General features: G+C 44.0%; 2 protein-coding genes across 3 annotated transcripts; both read right to left on the minus strand.

Moving 5' to 3' along the window:
- Positions 1 to 4: 4 nt before the first annotated feature.
- On the minus strand, positions 5 to 12,070 carry inpp5f (inositol polyphosphate-5-phosphatase F). 2 transcript variants are annotated; one of them, XM_068726257.1, is made up of 20 exons: positions 11,664 to 12,070; positions 10,025 to 10,105; positions 9,397 to 9,533; positions 8,636 to 8,764; positions 8,294 to 8,461; positions 8,124 to 8,180; positions 7,687 to 7,885; positions 7,280 to 7,459; positions 6,825 to 6,892; positions 6,528 to 6,652; positions 6,343 to 6,420; positions 5,996 to 6,116; positions 5,498 to 5,626; positions 5,111 to 5,228; positions 4,831 to 5,029; positions 4,673 to 4,744; positions 4,518 to 4,591; positions 4,211 to 4,339; positions 4,022 to 4,109; positions 5 to 3,853 (listed from the first exon to the last, which is right to left on the minus strand). In XM_068726257.1, the coding sequence occupies exons 1-20, from the start codon at positions 11,758 to 11,760 to the stop codon at positions 2,692 to 2,694; spliced, it is 3,411 nt and encodes a 1,136-aa protein (XP_068582358.1). In that variant the 5' UTR covers positions 11,761 to 12,070; the 3' UTR covers positions 5 to 2,691. The 2 variants fall into 2 exon arrangements, with proteins under 2 accessions (XP_068582358.1, XP_068582351.1); XM_068726250.1 differs by having other exon boundaries at positions 8,294 to 8,479.
- An 883-nt stretch (positions 12,071 to 12,953) lies between these two features.
- On the minus strand, positions 12,954 to 17,860 carry bag3 (BCL2 associated athanogene 3). Its single transcript, XM_068726269.1, has 4 exons — positions 17,552 to 17,860; positions 15,510 to 15,845; positions 15,059 to 15,409; positions 12,954 to 14,943 (listed from the first exon to the last, which is right to left on the minus strand). Exons 1-4 carry the CDS (start codon positions 17,753 to 17,755, stop codon positions 14,038 to 14,040), a joined length of 1,797 nt encoding a protein of 598 aa, XP_068582370.1. The 5' UTR covers positions 17,756 to 17,860; the 3' UTR covers positions 12,954 to 14,037.
- Between the last annotated feature and the right edge of the window lie 557 nt (positions 17,861 to 18,417).

Genomic DNA, 18,417 nt, shown 5'->3' on the forward strand with positions numbered 1-18,417 from the left:
AGGATAAGAATAAATAGGATACTTTAATATACAATACAATCTCAGTACACCGTGGAAAACAATGACAACAGTCAGTTGGTAAAGAGGAAAGATGACCACAAACATTCAAACGGAATGGTGCTAATGGTAGAAAAATGTGCATAAACAGTGCAAATCAAATGCTTTAAGACCTCGAGTCACATGACAGTTTGTCATGGTCTGGGGTCCTAATAGGACGGGAGGACAACCACAGACAAGAGGAGGAGGTGGTTGCAAAAGCACTTGGTGTAAAAACAAAAAGGAAATGGAGGAAAATCTCACCCAGCAAATACAGGATCAAATAGAACTGCCAGCTTCTGCATATCAAAGACACAAACACTGTAGCATTGTGGTCTATATTAGGAATGTTGAGGATTACGGTTCCTTTCAGCAAGTTTGGGACATAATGTGTCCCCGCTCTGCTTGAGAACTGCTCCAGTGTTTGCAATCCTGCAGGAAGTTTAAAAAAAACAACCAAAAAAAAACAACCCTTTTAACCTCAGCATTAAAACTTTGCATTACAGCTATTACCTTAAAGCTTTGGCAGCACCACACACACTATCTATCAGCAGGTTCAATAATAACTATGATGTAGCACCCACAAAGCAGCCAAGGCTACAATCTCACTGAACACAATTATAGTCCGATAAAACACACAAGTGTCCCACTTCTTATGTGCTGGTGAGCAAGCTGGATGCAGAAAACAGGCAACTATATAAACGCAAAATACGAAATGTGTAACCGTCTATCTTGGGATATTTCAGCTCAAAGCAAACCAGATAATTATTATTCATCATAAATAGACAGATATACAAAGCAGTGTGACGTGATGAGACAACCTTGGTTCATTATACTTTCTTCTGGAGGACATTTTCACTGAGACAACAACTGTAAAGTGTAATGGGTGACTAATGAGGCAAAACCTCATTTTTTTGAGGTTAACAGAAAAATGTATTAAATAGAACTATGTTTACGGCTTCATAGCACATAAATATAAGTAGGGCTCTGAGGCGAGCGCTCCTAAATACCAGCAGCAGGGATGTGCTAATGCACACATACTGTACAGTACATATATATATACACACACACACACCCAACACGCTGTTTCCATCTCCAAAAGCTGCTCATTTCCATGAAATATCCCAAGATAAAGCTCGATGACAGACAGTAAACCTGGACATGATCTGTTATACAGTACACCAAATGTAACGTGTAAATGATGGACTTAAAAAAGGTAGATTTCGCCATAAATACCTGATATACATAATCCCGCTTCCATTCCCTGTTAAGGCAAATATGCTTTCAGTTTGGGGGAGTGCATAAAGCGTCAGTGTGTCTAATCATTGGATAGGCGCAATTGCATATATACCTACTATATGCTACTCTCCTGTCTTTGTCAAACATGCAACGCCGATGCACAACGCTGGCCGAGGACTCGCTTCAAACAAACCCTCAGAGTTTAAGAAGTAAAACCATCAGTTCTATCAAAAACAACTCCAACCAGCGGTTCTCTGGTTCTTCGCGGTTAGCCATGACAGGGCGTTCTTTTCAAAATATAATGCTCATACCTCTCTGACCTTATTAAGATGCCACCCTACCATCAGTTAAAAAAAAGCTTACGGGAAGGCTCTACTCAAGGGACAGATAAAAACGTACGATACTCACTGTACATATCAACAACCGGGATACTCTTACTAAGGTCTTGTGTTGTCATTATTTCTATAAACGGCATATCTTCTAAGTTACACTGGACAACATTGATATCACATAGGATAACTACTGACAGTATGTCGCCTGGCTAGTTGCTGACAGCTATACAAAGGGTAATAGTTAAAGCTATTTGGTCAGATTCTACAACAACTGTTACAAATCGAGGGCTATTACGAGGCCTATATCACAAACGCCAATAAGTGACCTGCACCAACAGGACGACGTACAGTACATGATAAAGTCATCTTGGTCTTTCAACGTACAGCTAATTTTTACCTGCCTTGTCAAAACTCGAGTTACCGTTAACCTCACATGCAAGCACTGCGGGTATAAGAACCTGTCGGACGAAGGAGAGTGACATGTTTACATGCACAAAATACAAGTACATGGGTTTAAAACACCGTAAAAACCTAAATATGCTCTTTCGTCTTATTATTTGTCTCTTAAGTTAACCGTAATGAAAATATCCTTGAAATTTGATAAGAAAACTGAAGTTATAGAAGAATTTTCTTCAACAAAAAAAAGGTAGCGATATTTCTGAAGCGATTTAGGATTTGGATGTACATAAATTTATTTCAATCAAATATTCTACCGTCTAAAATTGGACATTGGGAATTCTCAGAATCGGTTTGAACGGCTGACATTGTGCGAGGCACAAAGGGATACGAGCTAAACTTCCCTCAGATCAAAGCAACTGGACAAGACAATCAGTGCTCTCTTCAGAGTGAGGGAATCCATAATTATGTGCACATAAACATGGCCACTGTCATGTTGGGCTTAAGTATACGTTTCTATGTTCTGTACAAGAGCCACCATTAACATGGGCAGCTTTAACTAAAGGGCAACTTTAAGAGCGCATTTCTTGGCCGGGCAGTGACGCAATGTGCAAGCTTTTTGCTACTGCTACCATACAGGAAGTTTCTACACGGCGTACGACTACAAAGTCCTGCTACAAGGAAAGCACTAGATCTGGATGATCCTGGTCTGGCACTGAGTAAACATTGCCTTTAGCTCGTTCTCTTGGGCTTCGTTGACAGAATCCGGCTCTGGGCTCTTCTGTACCTTTGCCACGGCGAAGTTGATGCCCTGCGTGAGTCCCGCCTGGGTGAGGCTGGCCACCTGGACCATGGAGCTCTTGATCTTGGCGAAGGGGGACACCACTCGGCTGCCGTTGCTGTCGGCAGGTGAAGGACCCAGGCTGCCCTCCATCTGTGAACCCAGACTCCTCTGAGAGCCTCCTGAGGCTGCAGAGCTGGGCTTCTGGACGGAGAGGAGGTTGGAACTGGAGGCGGTGGAGTCGACGTCTAGCTGGGAGGGCCTGGGGAGCTGGGGCTCCTCCGGTTCCTGCTGCGGCTCGGAGCGCGGCCGCTTGTCCGAGTCTGCTGGGGTCTTGTTCTGCACAGGCACCGCAGGGTTGAGTCGGGGGGCAGCGGCTGGTGGCTGCTCTCCAAACACCTCAACGGGTTTGGTCTGTGCGTCCTGGATAAACTGGTGGCAGTAGGCATCGATGGGAGTACCAAAGTCGATCAGAATGGCTTCTTCGGCCACCGAGGCGGACCCTGGGGACGTGTCATCACTGACTTGAGAGAAGCTTTCCTGCTTCCCGTCGCAGCCGGTGACTCGGATGACAGAGGGGATATTTAGCTCCACGCTGCCGATAGACTGGGAGCGACTGCCCAGTCGTGGGTTTGATGCTACAATGCCGCAGCTGGGCAGCACATAGTCCACGTTTTCTAAAGAACCAGAACACGGGTGCTCCGGGTCAGAATTATAGGAGTCAGAGTCGTCTGAGATTTCAGAGTGGCCGTCTCCGATATCTTTTAGGGCTCCTGTGCCAGGGTTGTTATCCGATGTCTCCAAGCTACTATCAGACTTCCACAGGTTGACATGCATAGTTGGCTTCAGGAAATTGACTTTGACATCAGGCTTAGAGAAGGTGCCCAGCCTCCCGAGGGGCTTGAAGGGGCCAATGTTTACGTTTGTCTTGGTCTGTTTCACTTTCTGGTTGAGAGAGGAGAACTTGTTGAGGAGGAAACTTTTGCCCTGAGCTAGACCAGAGCTACCCTGGACCTCAGCAGGTTTGTTCTGGATGCCCATTATATCCTCATGAGGTTTACTCTGCCGCCTGTGACACAAACAACATTAAGTACCTGAATCACAGCTCTCATCATTGGTCAGAAGTTAAAATTGTGCTATGATGGCTGCAAATGTTCTTTACATCTAAATCTTTTTTTTTTTTTAGTTAAAAAGAGACTAAAGCTAATGATCTTAATGATGACGGATTAGTACTCACCTATCCAGCCTCTTTTCTACCACAAGCAGGTCCAACCCTGTGGCCTGTTTAGTTATGCGAAGCATCTCAGCTATGCATTGTAATGTGTCTGAAATACATCAGAATGTTAGTCAACCAGTAAATGCAGTTCACGTTCCAAAAACGTTTCCTTTTTCTGCCGTTTAAAGAATTTTAAAAATGACTTCCTACCTTTTCCATCGTCCTCAGGATTCCGCGTCGCTGCTCTTAGTGTGTGAAAGTATCCGCTCGTCTCTTCACTCTTGTAATGCAAACGCATACAGCAGAACTTCGGCTTCCCAAACAGAGTAGGCTCTGGACCTGCGAAAGAAAACGAAACTTCCATTTTTAGTGATGTGCTTTCCCTGCATGAATCATAAACGGCCGGAGACATTGCTAAAAGGTTACTGAGAAACTGTTAAGCACACTTTTAGGAAGTGTTGGGTGACTCAGTGAGTGTTCAAGAACCCTCACTTCTCCTTTGAGTCGAACTTCTTACCAATTTCGATCTTTTCCAAACCCTCTAAATTGAGACGCTGGTATTGGTCGACTTTATCTGCTTCTTCGTCGTAGCTACAAGAAAATAAATGCAAACATAAGTGAATCTATACCAACAATTTCTAAAAGAACAATGTTGGTGAAAGTCAGACTTACTAAGCAATGTAATAGGCTTTGTCAGACAGAAGCAGCAGCACATCCACATCTTTGTTGTTCGCATCAACGAGGCTGGTGGGAAATGAGAAAACGGTGTCATGGAAACTACTGAAAACATAGTAGAAATAGTGCAAAAGACATGTCAGGTAGCCACTAACCTCATGTCACAGTTGATGAGGGCCCAACCTCCATGAAACTTCTCATCGTCAGGCAGCAAAAGCTGCATGTAGGTCTGCAGCAGGAGGCTGACCTGCTCCTGCGCTCCCCTCTGGCTCTCCTTCTCTTTCTCTTCATGCTCCTTCTCCTTACTGAAGATGGAGTACAGGTCCTCCGTCACTGGCAGGCCCATCATTAGGTCTGCAGGGAGAGGATTGGGAGGAGTCGATCAATGGGTACGATTACTTATACAGCTATAAAAACGTGTGTGTTTTTCCATACCAATGACAGCTTGTCTGTAAGCGTCTCTGAAGCGGTTCAGATAGTAGCGGTTGGCTGAGTTCACACCATCCTTCATCACGCCAGCCAGTTTCCTCTCCCCTGTCCTGGTGAAATCTCCCTAAAACAGAACAAACGGTGTCTGTTAAATATATCTTTTGACTTATCTTTGACTTGTGATTTCAGTCAATTTCTATGTCCAAAAAGGCTCAGTTCATATTTGTCATTCTGATGCGTTTGATCTACTGAAATAGTCCATTCTCTGTTGATTCATGAGTCCTACTCAATAAATTAGACTATCCACTTAACAGCTGACTGTGTCAAAAGAAGATACTTGTTTAAGCAACACTTAGTCAGATGTGAATGTGTGTGCAAAGGCAGTGATGTTACCTTGAGCGCTGCTGTGCCTGCGTACTGCCTGCTGATGGTGTCTCCGTTGTTGGCCCACATGATCTGATAAATCTTGTAGCATTTGAGAGGCAGAGGCTGTTCTGGAGGCATCACACCCAGTTTCTTCAGCTGCAGAAAGACAAGAGACATTTTTGTCCATGGGGTCTGCCGTTTAAACTGTGAGTGCACATGATGATGATGATGATGATGATGATGATGATGATGATGATGATGATGATGATGATGATGGTTTACTCTGCATCAGTGGGAAAGGTCAGCCTTTATTTCTTTGCACATTTATTTAGTTCTGCTATCTTTATTTTTTGTGAAGCACTTTTGTAATCCAAGCTTTAGAGAGTCATATAAAATATGTCACGGGTGATGTTGATATTATATTAATACAGGCATTATTTAAAAAAAAATATGACTTCTTTTAAAAATACATAACAGCAAAGCTGACATTTCTTTGTGTCAGTGCAGACAGGGATCAGATCTCACCTGTTGTTCCATCACTGCCCGAGCAATAGCAGCCTGGACCACGTTGGTCCTGTCGAGACAGTCCATACAGTTGACCCTGAAGATGCCCTCCTGCTTGCAGATGACTCCGGCCTGATCCACCCTGACAGAGGAAGATGCGTAGATAACAGGATGCATTCATGGAATTACAATCTTTAACCCAATAACAAAGTGGATCTGTAACATGCACTATAGCCTGGTGGTTCTTTGTTTTCTAACTAAACAAATCATATTTGATGAAGATAAGCAATGGACGATGTTATCAGCATTTCTCTGGAAAAAAAAAAAAAAAAAAAAAAAAAATCACAAAATTCTGACATGCCACTTACCAGGCCCACTTCATGTCAGTGATGATATCAGAGATCGCATCTGTGAGTACTTGCACATTCTCAAACTTCATACCGCGGCTGAGAAACAGGATATAAGAAGCATAAAGGGGAAGTACACGCAACGTGGTGAGAAAAAGGAAGACTCCATTCATAAGTTACACTGCTGAGAAAAGGGTTTCTCTTACCAGTGCTCATGAAAGTCAAAGGAAACGTATGTGAGGTTTGGGTTGTTGTAAAGCAGGACTTGCTTCAGATATGCGTCGCCGATTATCTTCTCCCGTCCGGCTTGATCCACCAAGTTGATGATGACCTGAAGAAGACACATGGTAGTTTGTTAGTACACTATTTGCATCCACAGGTGACAGAATAACCAAATTTGTGATGAATAAATACACAAAATAATCCTTATACAAGACTGATGCATAGTCAATAACTATGCTAAGCAGATACCCAAACATACACATACGGCATAGCGCACCCACCTGCGTCTTGTAGAGTTTAAGCTGTTCTTCAAAGTGATCAGAAAAGTAAGACATGGTCTCCTTCTCTCCTGAAACAGACACATATGCATACACATGATTTTTATATAATTATTCACAAATAATGATAACTTGGAGACAGGTGTGCCGTTTCCTTAAGAAAGTTTTGAATTCACCTGAAGTTACAGCAAATTCCCCCGTATCCATATCTACAAGTCCTCCAAATCCCAGTTAAAAAATAATTTTACAGACAAGTGGAGCAAGGACCAATGACTGACAAGATAATTATATTTGGTTGATTTGATCTGCTTTGTTTCAGACAGATGTGTGAAACCCAAAGAGAACACTGGTACTGAATATAATATTGTTAACTACAAAACGAAATAAACTGGAAGTGCACTTCACTCAAACAAACCCTCTCTATTGGACTGTATGCAAGGTAACGTAGTTCTGCTGACCTTTCTCTAAGCGTGGCCGGGGGTTGTAGCGGTACCCCGCCTGGCTCCAGAAGACGGGCACGGAGCCACGCGTCTGTACAAAGGACAGAGTGTGACTGTGCACGTGGATCAACTGCTCCGTCTCCACATAGTTAGCCACACGGCCATCGGTGTCCACTCCTCTGCGTTTGTACCGCATCCCTTTGGGCAAGGAGAAAGCATCCACTCTATTCAGATTATTTATATCACAGATCGTGCTTCAATGGACGACAACAAAAAAAGAATTGTTTGCCGAGTTACTCAAAGCCTTTTGTGGAAGAAACCCTGTGATGCGGGAACAATCAGTACTAATTACACAACATAACAGGCATATCTGAGCTCTGGCATGACCTTCCTCTGGGCCGAGCTGACAGTAACCGCAGCTTTACCTGCGCGGTGGCGGCTACGTCTGGAGATGAGGGCCACGGTGAAGCGGGGATGGATGTCATCCACACAGGTGACCTCCTGTGGTGGGGTCTCAGGGCTGCTCCTGTCCTCATCGGGTGTCTCGTTGTAGTTCACCACCAGCTCCTCCACCTGCACAAAGCCCTGGATGATTGGGATCACCCACAAGTCCACCTCTGGCACCTGGAGCATTCATAAAGATAAAAATAACGTTAAAGATTAAAATGGGGTTTGTCAGGTTGATAATTGAGCACTTTGCATCCACAAAGTAGATAACCTTGTATAATGCAGAGCAGTTAGCCGCTCTACTCACTGAGTATTTTCATACTCTTCTGATAAAGCTCTGGTTATTATCCGTACATACAACAGGGCCAGCTGAGAGAAACAAACCATCATGGTGCCTGTATGGAAGAGCTTTTACCTGAAGGTCAATGATGTCTTGGATCATATGTTTATTCCAAAAGAAACGGTCATCCACCTTCAACAAAGAATAACAATTACTGTCATTTCAGATGCAAGTGTTTTTGCTTTACACTGCAAACATGTAGAACAAATAGGGCAACGAGCAAAGCGTTGTGTTTCTCTCCACACCTGTTTCCATAGGGGTAAGCTGGACTTCTCAGAGTCTCCCTGACGCTGCACACTGTTTGTCAGGTCATAGGTCATGCTGTAGTAGAAGGAATCCGAGTCCATGAATATCTTGTACAGCTCGTCCAGCAGCCGTCTCTCCAGACGCTCCTTCTCTTTATTTTCCTTGACCTGGAAGGCAGGGGAATACTGGATTGGGCGTGTGGATAGAAAAGAGCGATAAGTTGAAAAAGCAAACAAAGTCAAAATCCTATGAGAGATTTCAAAGCGCGAAAGAAAAGAAAAGCAGCATGCCTGCTTGAGGATGACAGAATACATATTAATACAGTTACAACAACAAAATACCTTTTTCTTGATGGGCACAGCCACATTAGACTTGATCTGGCTGAAGGTTTTCATCAAGAACTTTGACTCATCCGGAGACGGGGCCAGTTTCTCTGGTTTATCGATTCCAAAGTGATGCTTCTTGCAAAGCTGAAAAAGAAGATTTGGTATCAAATTTAATTTTCTCACATTTCTCAAATGTTTATTACTACCCACTACAAACAGCCAAAACAAAAAAAACATGACACTATGTAGTTCTCATTTGTCCAACCTACGGTTGTAAACAGTCAAACAGGTACATTGATCTAAAGGATTTCTAGGCACAACAGGGGTGGACTGATCATCCTGCAGTGCAATGATGATGTGTAGGGGAACTAAGAGCCTAACCAGGAACGATCCTCCTCCTCCTCCGTAGTTACTCACTTGAAAATAGTCTGTCTCACCATCCATGAAGCTCCCCTGAAAGACTAAAACCTTAGTAATATTCAACTGCCTTTGCGATCTATTACAGTGAAATCATATATCATTTTCACTCTAAATGTGTGAGTTATTATTATTTTTTTTAAATAAAAGAATCTACATCAGCAACTCATTTGGCATCACGGTCAGCCTGTCAGAGATGAATCATACGCTGATGCACACAGGTTATTCTTGGATACATTTAAATATAATAATTAAATACAATGTAGTATTGTGACAAGCCCAAGTCAATGGGATGAATGCATGATTAACAAGTACATGAACACGGCTCCTCTAACTCATTACAGCATTAGTGTACACACCTCCAGCTCAAGCTCCTGAGGCTCTTCGTCAGACAGAGGAATGACGGCTATCTTGGTGATCTTGTAGACTTTGTGGTCGCCTGGTAAAGTGCCCACCAGTGCTTTCTGTCGGATTAATACGAGGCCCAGAGGAAGGTCTGCCAGGAGGAGAAAGAAGAAGGGGGAGTTGCATCATGGGTGCAGAATTTTTCACATTCTAAGAGGTGTGAAGAAAGCAGCTGCACCCTGGAAATTAACCGCAGATATTTATTAGACATCTGGTCACAAAATGCCTAAACCATGTTAATCTAAGTGAATTAATAGAATAATAGAATTGTTTATGTGTTTTCTTGTGAAAGGTACAAGGTTGGATTGCAAAATTCGTATCGTGAGGCACCAACAAAATCAGATTTATCATCGATGGAATCATCACCATCAGTTCACTCGTCTTCGTACCGAGACAAATTCCAAAGCGCTTTAACACATTTTCTCACACCTTTCCTTGTGAGTAGGAAACATGCTATGCACTGGATGATTTAGTTACTCAAGCATCCACTGCACACAGATGGGAAATACTGGTAAGAATGTGTGCGCCCCGTGCAAACGCAATACACAGCTAAGAGGTAAATGTTCATCATTCTCTACTCACCTGTGTGAAGCTGTATCTTTCCAATGACACCTTCTACCAGACCCAAACACACCGGATTCCAAGCCAACAGCAGGTCTGTCGCTGAAACAGAAATATGAAGAGAAAATGTCACATATGCAAGCACAGGGCCATGTAGGGCGCTCTGTTAATTGAGGTTATTTCATGAAAAGGTTTGAGCATGTACACTTTTTCCATCAGACACAGCTAAATATTCACTCTAAGACCGAGTTAACCAAACAGAAAGTACCTCAACAACAGTTGTGGTTGGGTGTGTTCCTGTTAACACCAACAGCTGTTTAAAAAATACCCACTAAAACACGCTTAACCATTGTGTGCTAACATTTTCAAACACCAGGCCAAGTTTGAAGTCAGTTAAGGCAACGCACAAACTCAGTGACTAATAGAAAAACTGGAATGCTTAGCATTGGTGACGGATTAAAACATCATAATGGAGAAAATGGGAAAAGTGTGAGGGGTGTGGCTAAGGTTGGGGAAGATCAACTGAAAGCAGCCTCAGACAATGGCTCTTCCTGTTCTACCAGTCGGAACATTTTATGTACAGGGGAACCGGCCGAGAGGGCCCACAGGGAAAATGTTGCGGGAAAAAAGAATACAAAACACAGAAATGATTTAGAAACAAAACAATACCACATCTCCACTCAGAGCGCGTAATACCACCGAACTACTTCACTTGAGAGTGGAGTGGAAACCCAGTGAGCAGTGGAAACCCTTTTTCCAATTAAATAATGAAACAGTGGTGCAACTAAAAACCCTGTTCAGGATGGCTGCACAGCCATACAGCTTCAACACGCGCTGCCTTCTGGTGACTCTGAGGGAACTTCTCTTTCAGTTCAGCACTTCTCTCCCTTCAGCTGGTGTAATTCCCACAGCCCCACTGCACTTCATTCAAGACTAAATCATGGCCGATTCTTTGTCCCAGCTATGAGCCACAGCACTGGAGTTCTGCAATGGGACTAAAAGGTGTGATGCCAGGAGCTGCTTTACACACTCCAGTAACACCATCGTGCCTGTACCTGCAGTCATTGCACTACGTAGTACGTCAGAATGGTGTCATGGATTTCTATGAATTCACCATATTAGAATAGTACATCTGTTAAACTAGCATTTCATATGAAATATACAAACAATATATATATTTTTTAACCTCCTTACAATCCTGTACTAGGTGTATTTGGTTCAAAGAAGAACGAAAGAGTGAAGTTCACCCTTCAGTGTGTAACATAAGGAGCAAAGCAAGAAGTTTGGAGTCTGTTTGGGGTGTTGGCACTGGCCGGGGATGAAAGCTATAGACGATGATTTCAAGACTTAATGGCGCATCCGACAATTTCCATCTTACCATTAACACAGTCAATTTGTTTTGTTTGACGCAGCTGGATAATTTAGAGCGGTTACATTAACGCTTATTTAAAAGATTAACGAGTGACAATTACGAGTGGGAGATTAGACTAAACTGCTGTGTTATAACGTTACATGGTGACAAAGCCATCAGAAGAAGAATGTTTGTCAACTCCACACAGGCCATGAAATGCAAAGCTTTAATATTACACTAAAAATGTAAGAGTGAAGCGTTAGTTTCAGGTAAATGGCTGCAGTAGAGAAAGCTGTCATCCGTACGCACCAGGTCTGACGGTCATGGTCCCGTCTCCTCGGCTGCACCACAGAGCACGGTCCCCCCTCTGAAGAATGTAGTCGTCTTTGGCTTGGAACAGCTCCATGTTGTCCCTTTACGTGACACTGGGGCGGTTAACTAGCTGGCTCAGCAGCCAAGTACAGGTATTTATACCCGTCCACGTCTCGGAGGTGAACTGTCGCTAGCCAGAGAGCGACTGGCTAGCCACGGTTAGCTCGTTCCTCACAGGCTCGTGAGCTACAGCAGCTAGCTCCCTCGCGCGCTAGCAGCAGCTAGATGCGTGTCGGATTTGTTTATTCCGTTTCTACGCATACTGGTAATCCAATTCCTTTTTCCACTGGAGAAGCAGCCCTTCATACAGTCATGCTGGACAGAGACACATCAATGAGTGAGCTGTCCCGGCAGCTGCTGCGTGAATTTCAAGACGTAGCCGACAGTTTCCTGCTCTAAACAATAACACGTGACCTGTTCCGTAACAAGTACGGTGCATAAAACTGTTATCATTTAGTAAATACATTATTAAGAGTAATCATGAATTATATGGTTAATTATTTATATTATGTAATTATATGTTGTTAACTAGAATCCCCTATTCGGATGAAAGTGAAAATTAAGAATGCGTGGCTTTATTTTATTGGCTTTTAACAGCCATTATATTGCCTTTATTTGTCTTTTTTTTATTAAATAATGTGATACTTACTATATATGTCGGAGAAAGCTAAACATAGTTACATCACTACTTGTTTAGTGACAGCAAGGCTAATGCCAGTTGAATCTTGGGGAATTTAGGGGATTATATGTAAAACATTCATCAAAGAAAAGTAATTAAATCCCTATTCTGATGTTACAGTTTAAGGTCATTTGTATATAAAAAAGCGCAAAAACACACCACTTTAAGTGTCCCCATCCATCAAGCAGTAAGGGGGGGAATTGTTCCCAGTCACGACTCAATGGGGCTCTGAGGGAGAAGACAAGGAGCAGCTGACCTGATCAGACTGAGACGTAGCTGTTAAACTGACCAAAGAAAACTAAACCAGACTTAAGTCAGCTGAATACTGTCGGGGACACATCTTCAAATCCTCAAATCAATTCTCAGACTGACCCGGTCTGTGGGAACACAAATATTAGTCAGAAATCCATGTCAAATACATTTTATTTTCAAACATACCAATGTGATTGCTTTCAACAATGCATCAGTCTGCTACTCATAAACTGTGATCAACACTACACCACAATCCATAGCTTGTAAAGGTGTGTTAGGCAGTGACCCCCCCCCCCCCCCCCCCCCCCCCACAGATGGCTTATGGTTGTATTATAGTGACAAATTACTACACAAACAATTAGCATAACCTTCAAAATAATTTCAAACCGTTTGAAATGACAGATTTCTTTGCGCTTCATCTCTTTAAGAATTGGCCAACTTCTCACAGTTGGCATTTTTAAGGCTTTTAGGCCATTTTTTGGGGTTAGCGTCATTACAGATGGTGGCTGTGGTAGTTATACATTCTGACAACCTGACAACACCAAGTGCTGATTGTCTGACACGTCAAGTAAGATACACATCGCACCTCCTTTTGTCATTACACATTCATAAATGTACCAAAATACTATATGATATAAATACTGATATAGTGTTTGAAATAACAAGTAAACCAATGCACATACAAACACATCAATCAAAACCTGTGTAACCTATATATTTCAAATGAAGTGCTGCTGATGTTTCAGCGTAATACATTTCAATGTTGGCAAAGTGCAAAGACGGCAAAATCAGTAATGCACCAAAAAGCAGCGTCTAACAAACATATTCACTGTGTTCTGTGACAAAGCAGCTCCAACATGGCCGTGTGGCTATAAAGGGGGACATGCTTTTCTGTTGACTGAGTTTTTGCAGTGAGTTCTGCTTTAAAGCCCCAGTGTTTGCACTTGTGTACTGACTGATTTGTTGACCGGATTAAGGGAAGCTCCATACAATATTTGATCAAGACAAAAGGCAACCACACATAACGTTTCTTAAGAAAATACCTCTCCTTTTCTTCCCATTTATTTAATAAAGGCCTCTTATTCAAACTTCAATTTGACTAGAAATTGTTGACAACACCTTGATCATGACAGCTGTCTTATTATGAAGACATTGGCACAACATAGAAGGCAACAACATTGGCTTGAAAAACATGATCGCACTGAGCTACCATCAAGTATGTGCTGAATGGCAATAAATACCAACACTGTTAATCGATGCATGCAACTTCCACAAATGCTGTAGATAGAGGAGGAGGAGAGTTCGCCGGGTCGGGCTCGTTCACTATCAAATATAAAGCAGGTTATCCTTCTCCCCTCTTGATTATGAAGTGTGAAGTCATTAGGATATCTCCTTTGCCAGCTCAACATTTTCCTTGGTGATCATTCTGGGCTCTCCTTTCTGTGTCAGGTTGTCTCCCTCCATCGCCGTCTCGCTCGCAGGCCTGGCTGGCTGCTCCTCCATTTGCTCCAGTTCGTCCAGGATGTTCTGAACACGACGGACTCCGTCCCGTCTCGACTGCCGTACGTCTACACGACCCTCCGGGTCGACCGAGTCCAGTGCTAGGAGCTCTTTGGTCAGCATCTCCTCCAGTAGCATGTATCTCTTATCATTCTTCTTCCCATCAAAGCCTCTCACCTCCTGCTCCAGCTTAGCAACCCGTCCGACTATCTGCTGTACCTTAGCCAAGCCCGGGTGGACTGGGCTCTGGGCGGCCTGCTCAGCCTCAACCTTTACAGGTGGGACCTCTGGGGGAACAGCTGTCGTGTCCTGGGGCTCGGGTTTTGGAGGTATTTGAACTGTGATATCCGCAGTATGTTGTTGTGGTTGTTCTGGTTTCTGGGGCTGCTGGAACTGTTGCTGCGACTGCATTAACTGTTCAGGATGCTGAGGCTGTGGAGATGTCTGAGGTGGTGCGTGCTGAACCTGTTGTGGCTGCTGAAACTGTTGCGGCTGCTGAAACTGTTGAGGTTGCTGATACTGTTGTGGTTGCTGAAACTGTTGTGGTTGCTGAAACTGTTGTGGTTGGTGAAACTGTTGTGGCTGCTGAAACTGTTGAGGTTGCGGGAACTGTTGTGGTTGCTGATGTGGAGGCTGTTGGAACTGTTGAGGTTGTTGAGGTTTTTGGACGTCAGCCTCCGTGTGCAGCGGCTGGGGGAGCTGCGTGTTCTCGGGTTTCTGCTGAGTGCCTTGTTGTTCCTGCTCCATTTTCTGGGGCGGGTCTCTCGTGAGGACATGCTGCTGTGCCTTGGAAGTTACAAAGCAGTCGTCACAATCTAGGTCAACACATGCTGACAAGAAGATCAAACATATTTTTGAACATAAAGGAAAAATCCAAGTGAAAACACACAAAAATATGTACCTGCGGTCTTTCTCCCAGCACCTGCGTTACAATAGGTGACTGGCTTCTAATATGAGGCTGGAGGTGAATAGAAGTAGCATCGCGATGCTGGGGAATCAGTACCGGAGAGGCTCTTTCCCGGGGAGGCTGCATCGCTGCAGAGTAGCCGGGCCATTCGTCGGTCTGAAGGCGATAGAAGGGCTGCTGGTGCTCCGTGTAGGGGACGCGCTGAGAGTAGACGGAGGGATTCAGCTGAGCCTGCGCTTGTGTTTGGCCTCCTCCACCCTCATGGATCACCGGGATGGGGATGTAACCTGCTTGAAGACCAGTGCTGCTGGGCCGTGGGGGTTGGTGATGCGGGGCAGTGTAAACCTTGAAAATGCAGAAAATTGAAACAGCAAAAATCAGGCATTTGGTCATTTATTTTGCATACAGATGACACGGTCTTGCAGCATGCAAGCTCAAATCCAACCTCTGCTGTTTGTAAAACAGGCGAGCTGGCCTTTCCAGGCTCCACGGAGCAGCTATCTACAGGTCCATGTAAAGGGGATCTGGGCCTGCAGTGGAGCCCCGGCGTCGGGGAAGGTGTCCGCCCGTCCGACCGGATATTCTGTGCAGTGTTTGGCTGGATGTAGGAATAACACGGATGCTGTTGCTGCCTCAGTTCTGCGCCGTCATGGAAGACGGGGATAGGAACGTATCCTGGGCGCAGAATGGGGTGCTTCATCTCTCTCACAAAGGTTTTCTGTAGCTCCTGAGGACTTGGTTCTGGTGGTATGTTGGGTCCATTTGCTGACACTTCTCTGACCTGAAACACGGCCAACAGTATATAATTTAAAATGATATTACTTCTATTATATGATCCAGCAAAAGAAAACAAGTAAATATAACACTCTAGAATACCTCTAGAACATTTTAGGCACCACTTTGTTTTTTTGTTTTTTATTAAACAATTTAAATTATGATTCCCCAGGCCTAAAAAATGATCAATTATGACCAAATATCAAATATTTTGACAGTTGAACATGTCATAACAGCCTATTACAGACATATTAGTACATACAACTGAATGTTTTTAATACATGGAGGTATTTTTATTAGGAAAGCTCTCTCAGACCTGAGATAACTGCAAAGGTCAAAGGTTAAAATGTGACACAGGGGGATGCCAAATGTATCACCTCTATTGCGTATTTGATAAATGAAATGAACGTCTGATTAACGTGGACTAACGCTCATTTCCACTCAGACGATTGCTGTGTTTGTTTGTGAAATTTAGCTCCACGACAAGACGGGAATCATTCACCTATTAAACTATCATGTTATGGCTAAACATCATTAGGCCACATGGAATGTCTTCCTTGCGTCAGTCTCATTTGACCACTGACATAAAGTATAAATAACACCGGAATACATTTGTATGCATACCAAACTTATATTGACACTGAGTGTAAGGGGACTTACTATCGCAGGAATATATTCGCTGGAATTAAAAATAGCATAATACCTCCCTAAATACAACAATGGCACTATCAACAGGCTGCTGGGCGTCAGACACTGAGACTCATCGGGAATAACGTACATTTATTAGCCAAAGTAGAAAAGGTATTTTTATTGTTCTATTAGTGTACTAAGTGACTAGACACCTGCAAATGACAGCTGTGGAGCAACAAGTCTTCTGGTAATTCAGCACTCTGAGAAGAGACCAAAGCCCTTCTCCCTCCAGCCACAGAACAAAAACTGCATTTATATGTAAACCAGTGTCATCTTCGCTCTCAGACAAAAGTTATTAGGTAGCTGTGAACGACCCTTTGCCCTTCTGCCATTTCTCTATGGGACACTTGCACACTGCCAGCACCATTGCACCCATTTTATCCCCGACAGCTGTGTCTTTCTAGCAGATTCTTCGGGACACTAACTTTGGACAACACCGTCTGTCTCTGAGACGAGAGATTACCAACTGGCAGCCTGTCAGGTTATAACTTCAGCCCACGGGGGTCTTCTCTGCAGACCTGCGTGATTTCCCCACATGTATTAAATACAGCTGAGCATGATAAGCAGCGCCTCGATCATACGGTTACACTCTACAGGCCAAAGTGAACTAGCCTCAATCCTTGTAAGGGAAAAAGTTTAATACGAGCTGGACGTCGCGGTGTTTTCCACCGTGAAATACATGTTCTTAATGAGCTGATCATAGGTAGCCTTCACACGCTGCATGGTGAGTCATCGAGTAATAATAGTGTTAGATCATGACTCGGGAACATAACGGGGTTGATCACCCGTTATAATAGGCTTATGAGCTGTCTGTGAGGGGGAGGCGACGGTCCTAACGAGGCCTACAGTCAACAAGATTAATAACGGTGATGTAGCGCAACGCGTTCCTTTAACGGCGCACCGAACCAAAACACGCACTGTAACCGACGTAGCTCGACGTGGAAAAAAAGTAACCGTTAAGGAGTTGTACGGCCGTTAGCCGTTAAACACTGACGAGCCAACTTTATCCCGCTCCTCTTTTACCTTTTTCGCGTCGTGTCGCGGGTCATTCCAGGTTGTCGTGCGGTTGTTGTGATCCACGAAGAAGGGCCATCCGGTCTGAGGGTCAATTTTGACCTCCCAGCCGAGGGGAAGAGGGTCGTGGTCGTTGTTGGCCGTTGTCGGTATCGGTGTCGGTGACTGCGTCTTCATGCCGTTCATGTTGCTGGCTGTCGAGTACTGAAACATGTTATACGGGCGACGGACGCTTTAAAGATTCCTTGAAGTGACGTGGAAAAGTGGGCTGGAAGTTTCTCGAAATAGCCGGGTTAATGTTGGAGGCGGACAGCGCTGGAGACTGTGGCATGGGTTCCCAAACCTGTTATGTCGCAGACACACCCCCCCCCCCAACATAGACACAAAGTACACCTCTGATCTGCATTACATTTATTTCTCCCAGGGAGCCGCACTGAGGAGGATTTTCGCTGCAGCCGTGGAGAAAGTGCTCGCTCCACTCATGACGGTCATTTTCTCTGCTGCTGACGGGGAAATATCTTCTCCCTAATATTCCCGGGACCTCTGGAGCCCCTCTTTGGAGAACGATTTTCTGTGTTTTGCAGACGTGGGAATCCCAAAGCTTTTTTTGTTCATAACGAAATGGGTTCCCCGAATAGATGTATTCAGACTCCCACATGATAAATCCTTTCCAAGGAGACTCAGTCTGTATTTGCAAGAATCTGGTTCACAATTAAGCCCACGTAACTGTGGTGGTGTGCCGCAGCGTGGGCACATGCAGTGACACCTCTAATGACAGCCCTTCCTTAATCACAGGACTATCTCCAATTCAGTTCATGGGGAATACCAGAAAATGTCATGGACTTGAAAATAGAGAGGAGATTTACAACAAATAT

This window comes from Cebidichthys violaceus, unplaced genomic scaffold (genome assembly GCF_023349555.1).
Source record: "Cebidichthys violaceus isolate CVI_PGR_0920_01 unplaced genomic scaffold, fCebVio1.0.p SCAF_10, whole genome shotgun sequence".
NCBI lineage: Eukaryota > Metazoa > Chordata > Actinopteri > Perciformes > Stichaeidae > Cebidichthys > Cebidichthys violaceus.

What these genes read in the sequence shown, in the direction of transcription:
- bag3 (XM_068726269.1), bottom strand. Translation starts at nt 17,755, where the DNA reads ATGTTTCAGTACTCGACAGCCAGCAACATGAACGGCATGAAGACGCAG. An exon ending in CGCGACACGACGCGAAAAAG is followed by an intron (nt 15,846 to 17,551) that starts GTAAAAGAGGAG and finishes GCCGTGTTTCAG; the next exon opens with GTCAGAGAAGTGTCAGCAAA. An exon ending in CTGTTTTACAAACAGCAGAG is followed by an intron (nt 15,410 to 15,509) that starts GTTGGATTTGAG and finishes TGCATTTTCAAG; the next exon opens with GTTTACACTGCCCCGCATCA.
- inpp5f (XM_068726250.1), bottom strand. Translation starts at nt 11,760, where the DNA reads ATGGAGCTGTTCCAAGCCAAAGACGACTACATTCTTCAGAGGGGGGAC. An exon ending in AAGACATCATTGACCTTCAG is followed by an intron (nt 7,886 to 8,123) that starts GTAAAAGCTCTT and finishes TGAATGCTCCAG; the next exon opens with GTGCCAGAGGTGGACTTGTG. An exon ending in CAGGCACAGCAGCGCTCAAG is followed by an intron (nt 5,229 to 5,497) that starts GTAACATCACTG and finishes GTTCTGTTTTAG; the next exon opens with GGAGATTTCACCAGGACAGG.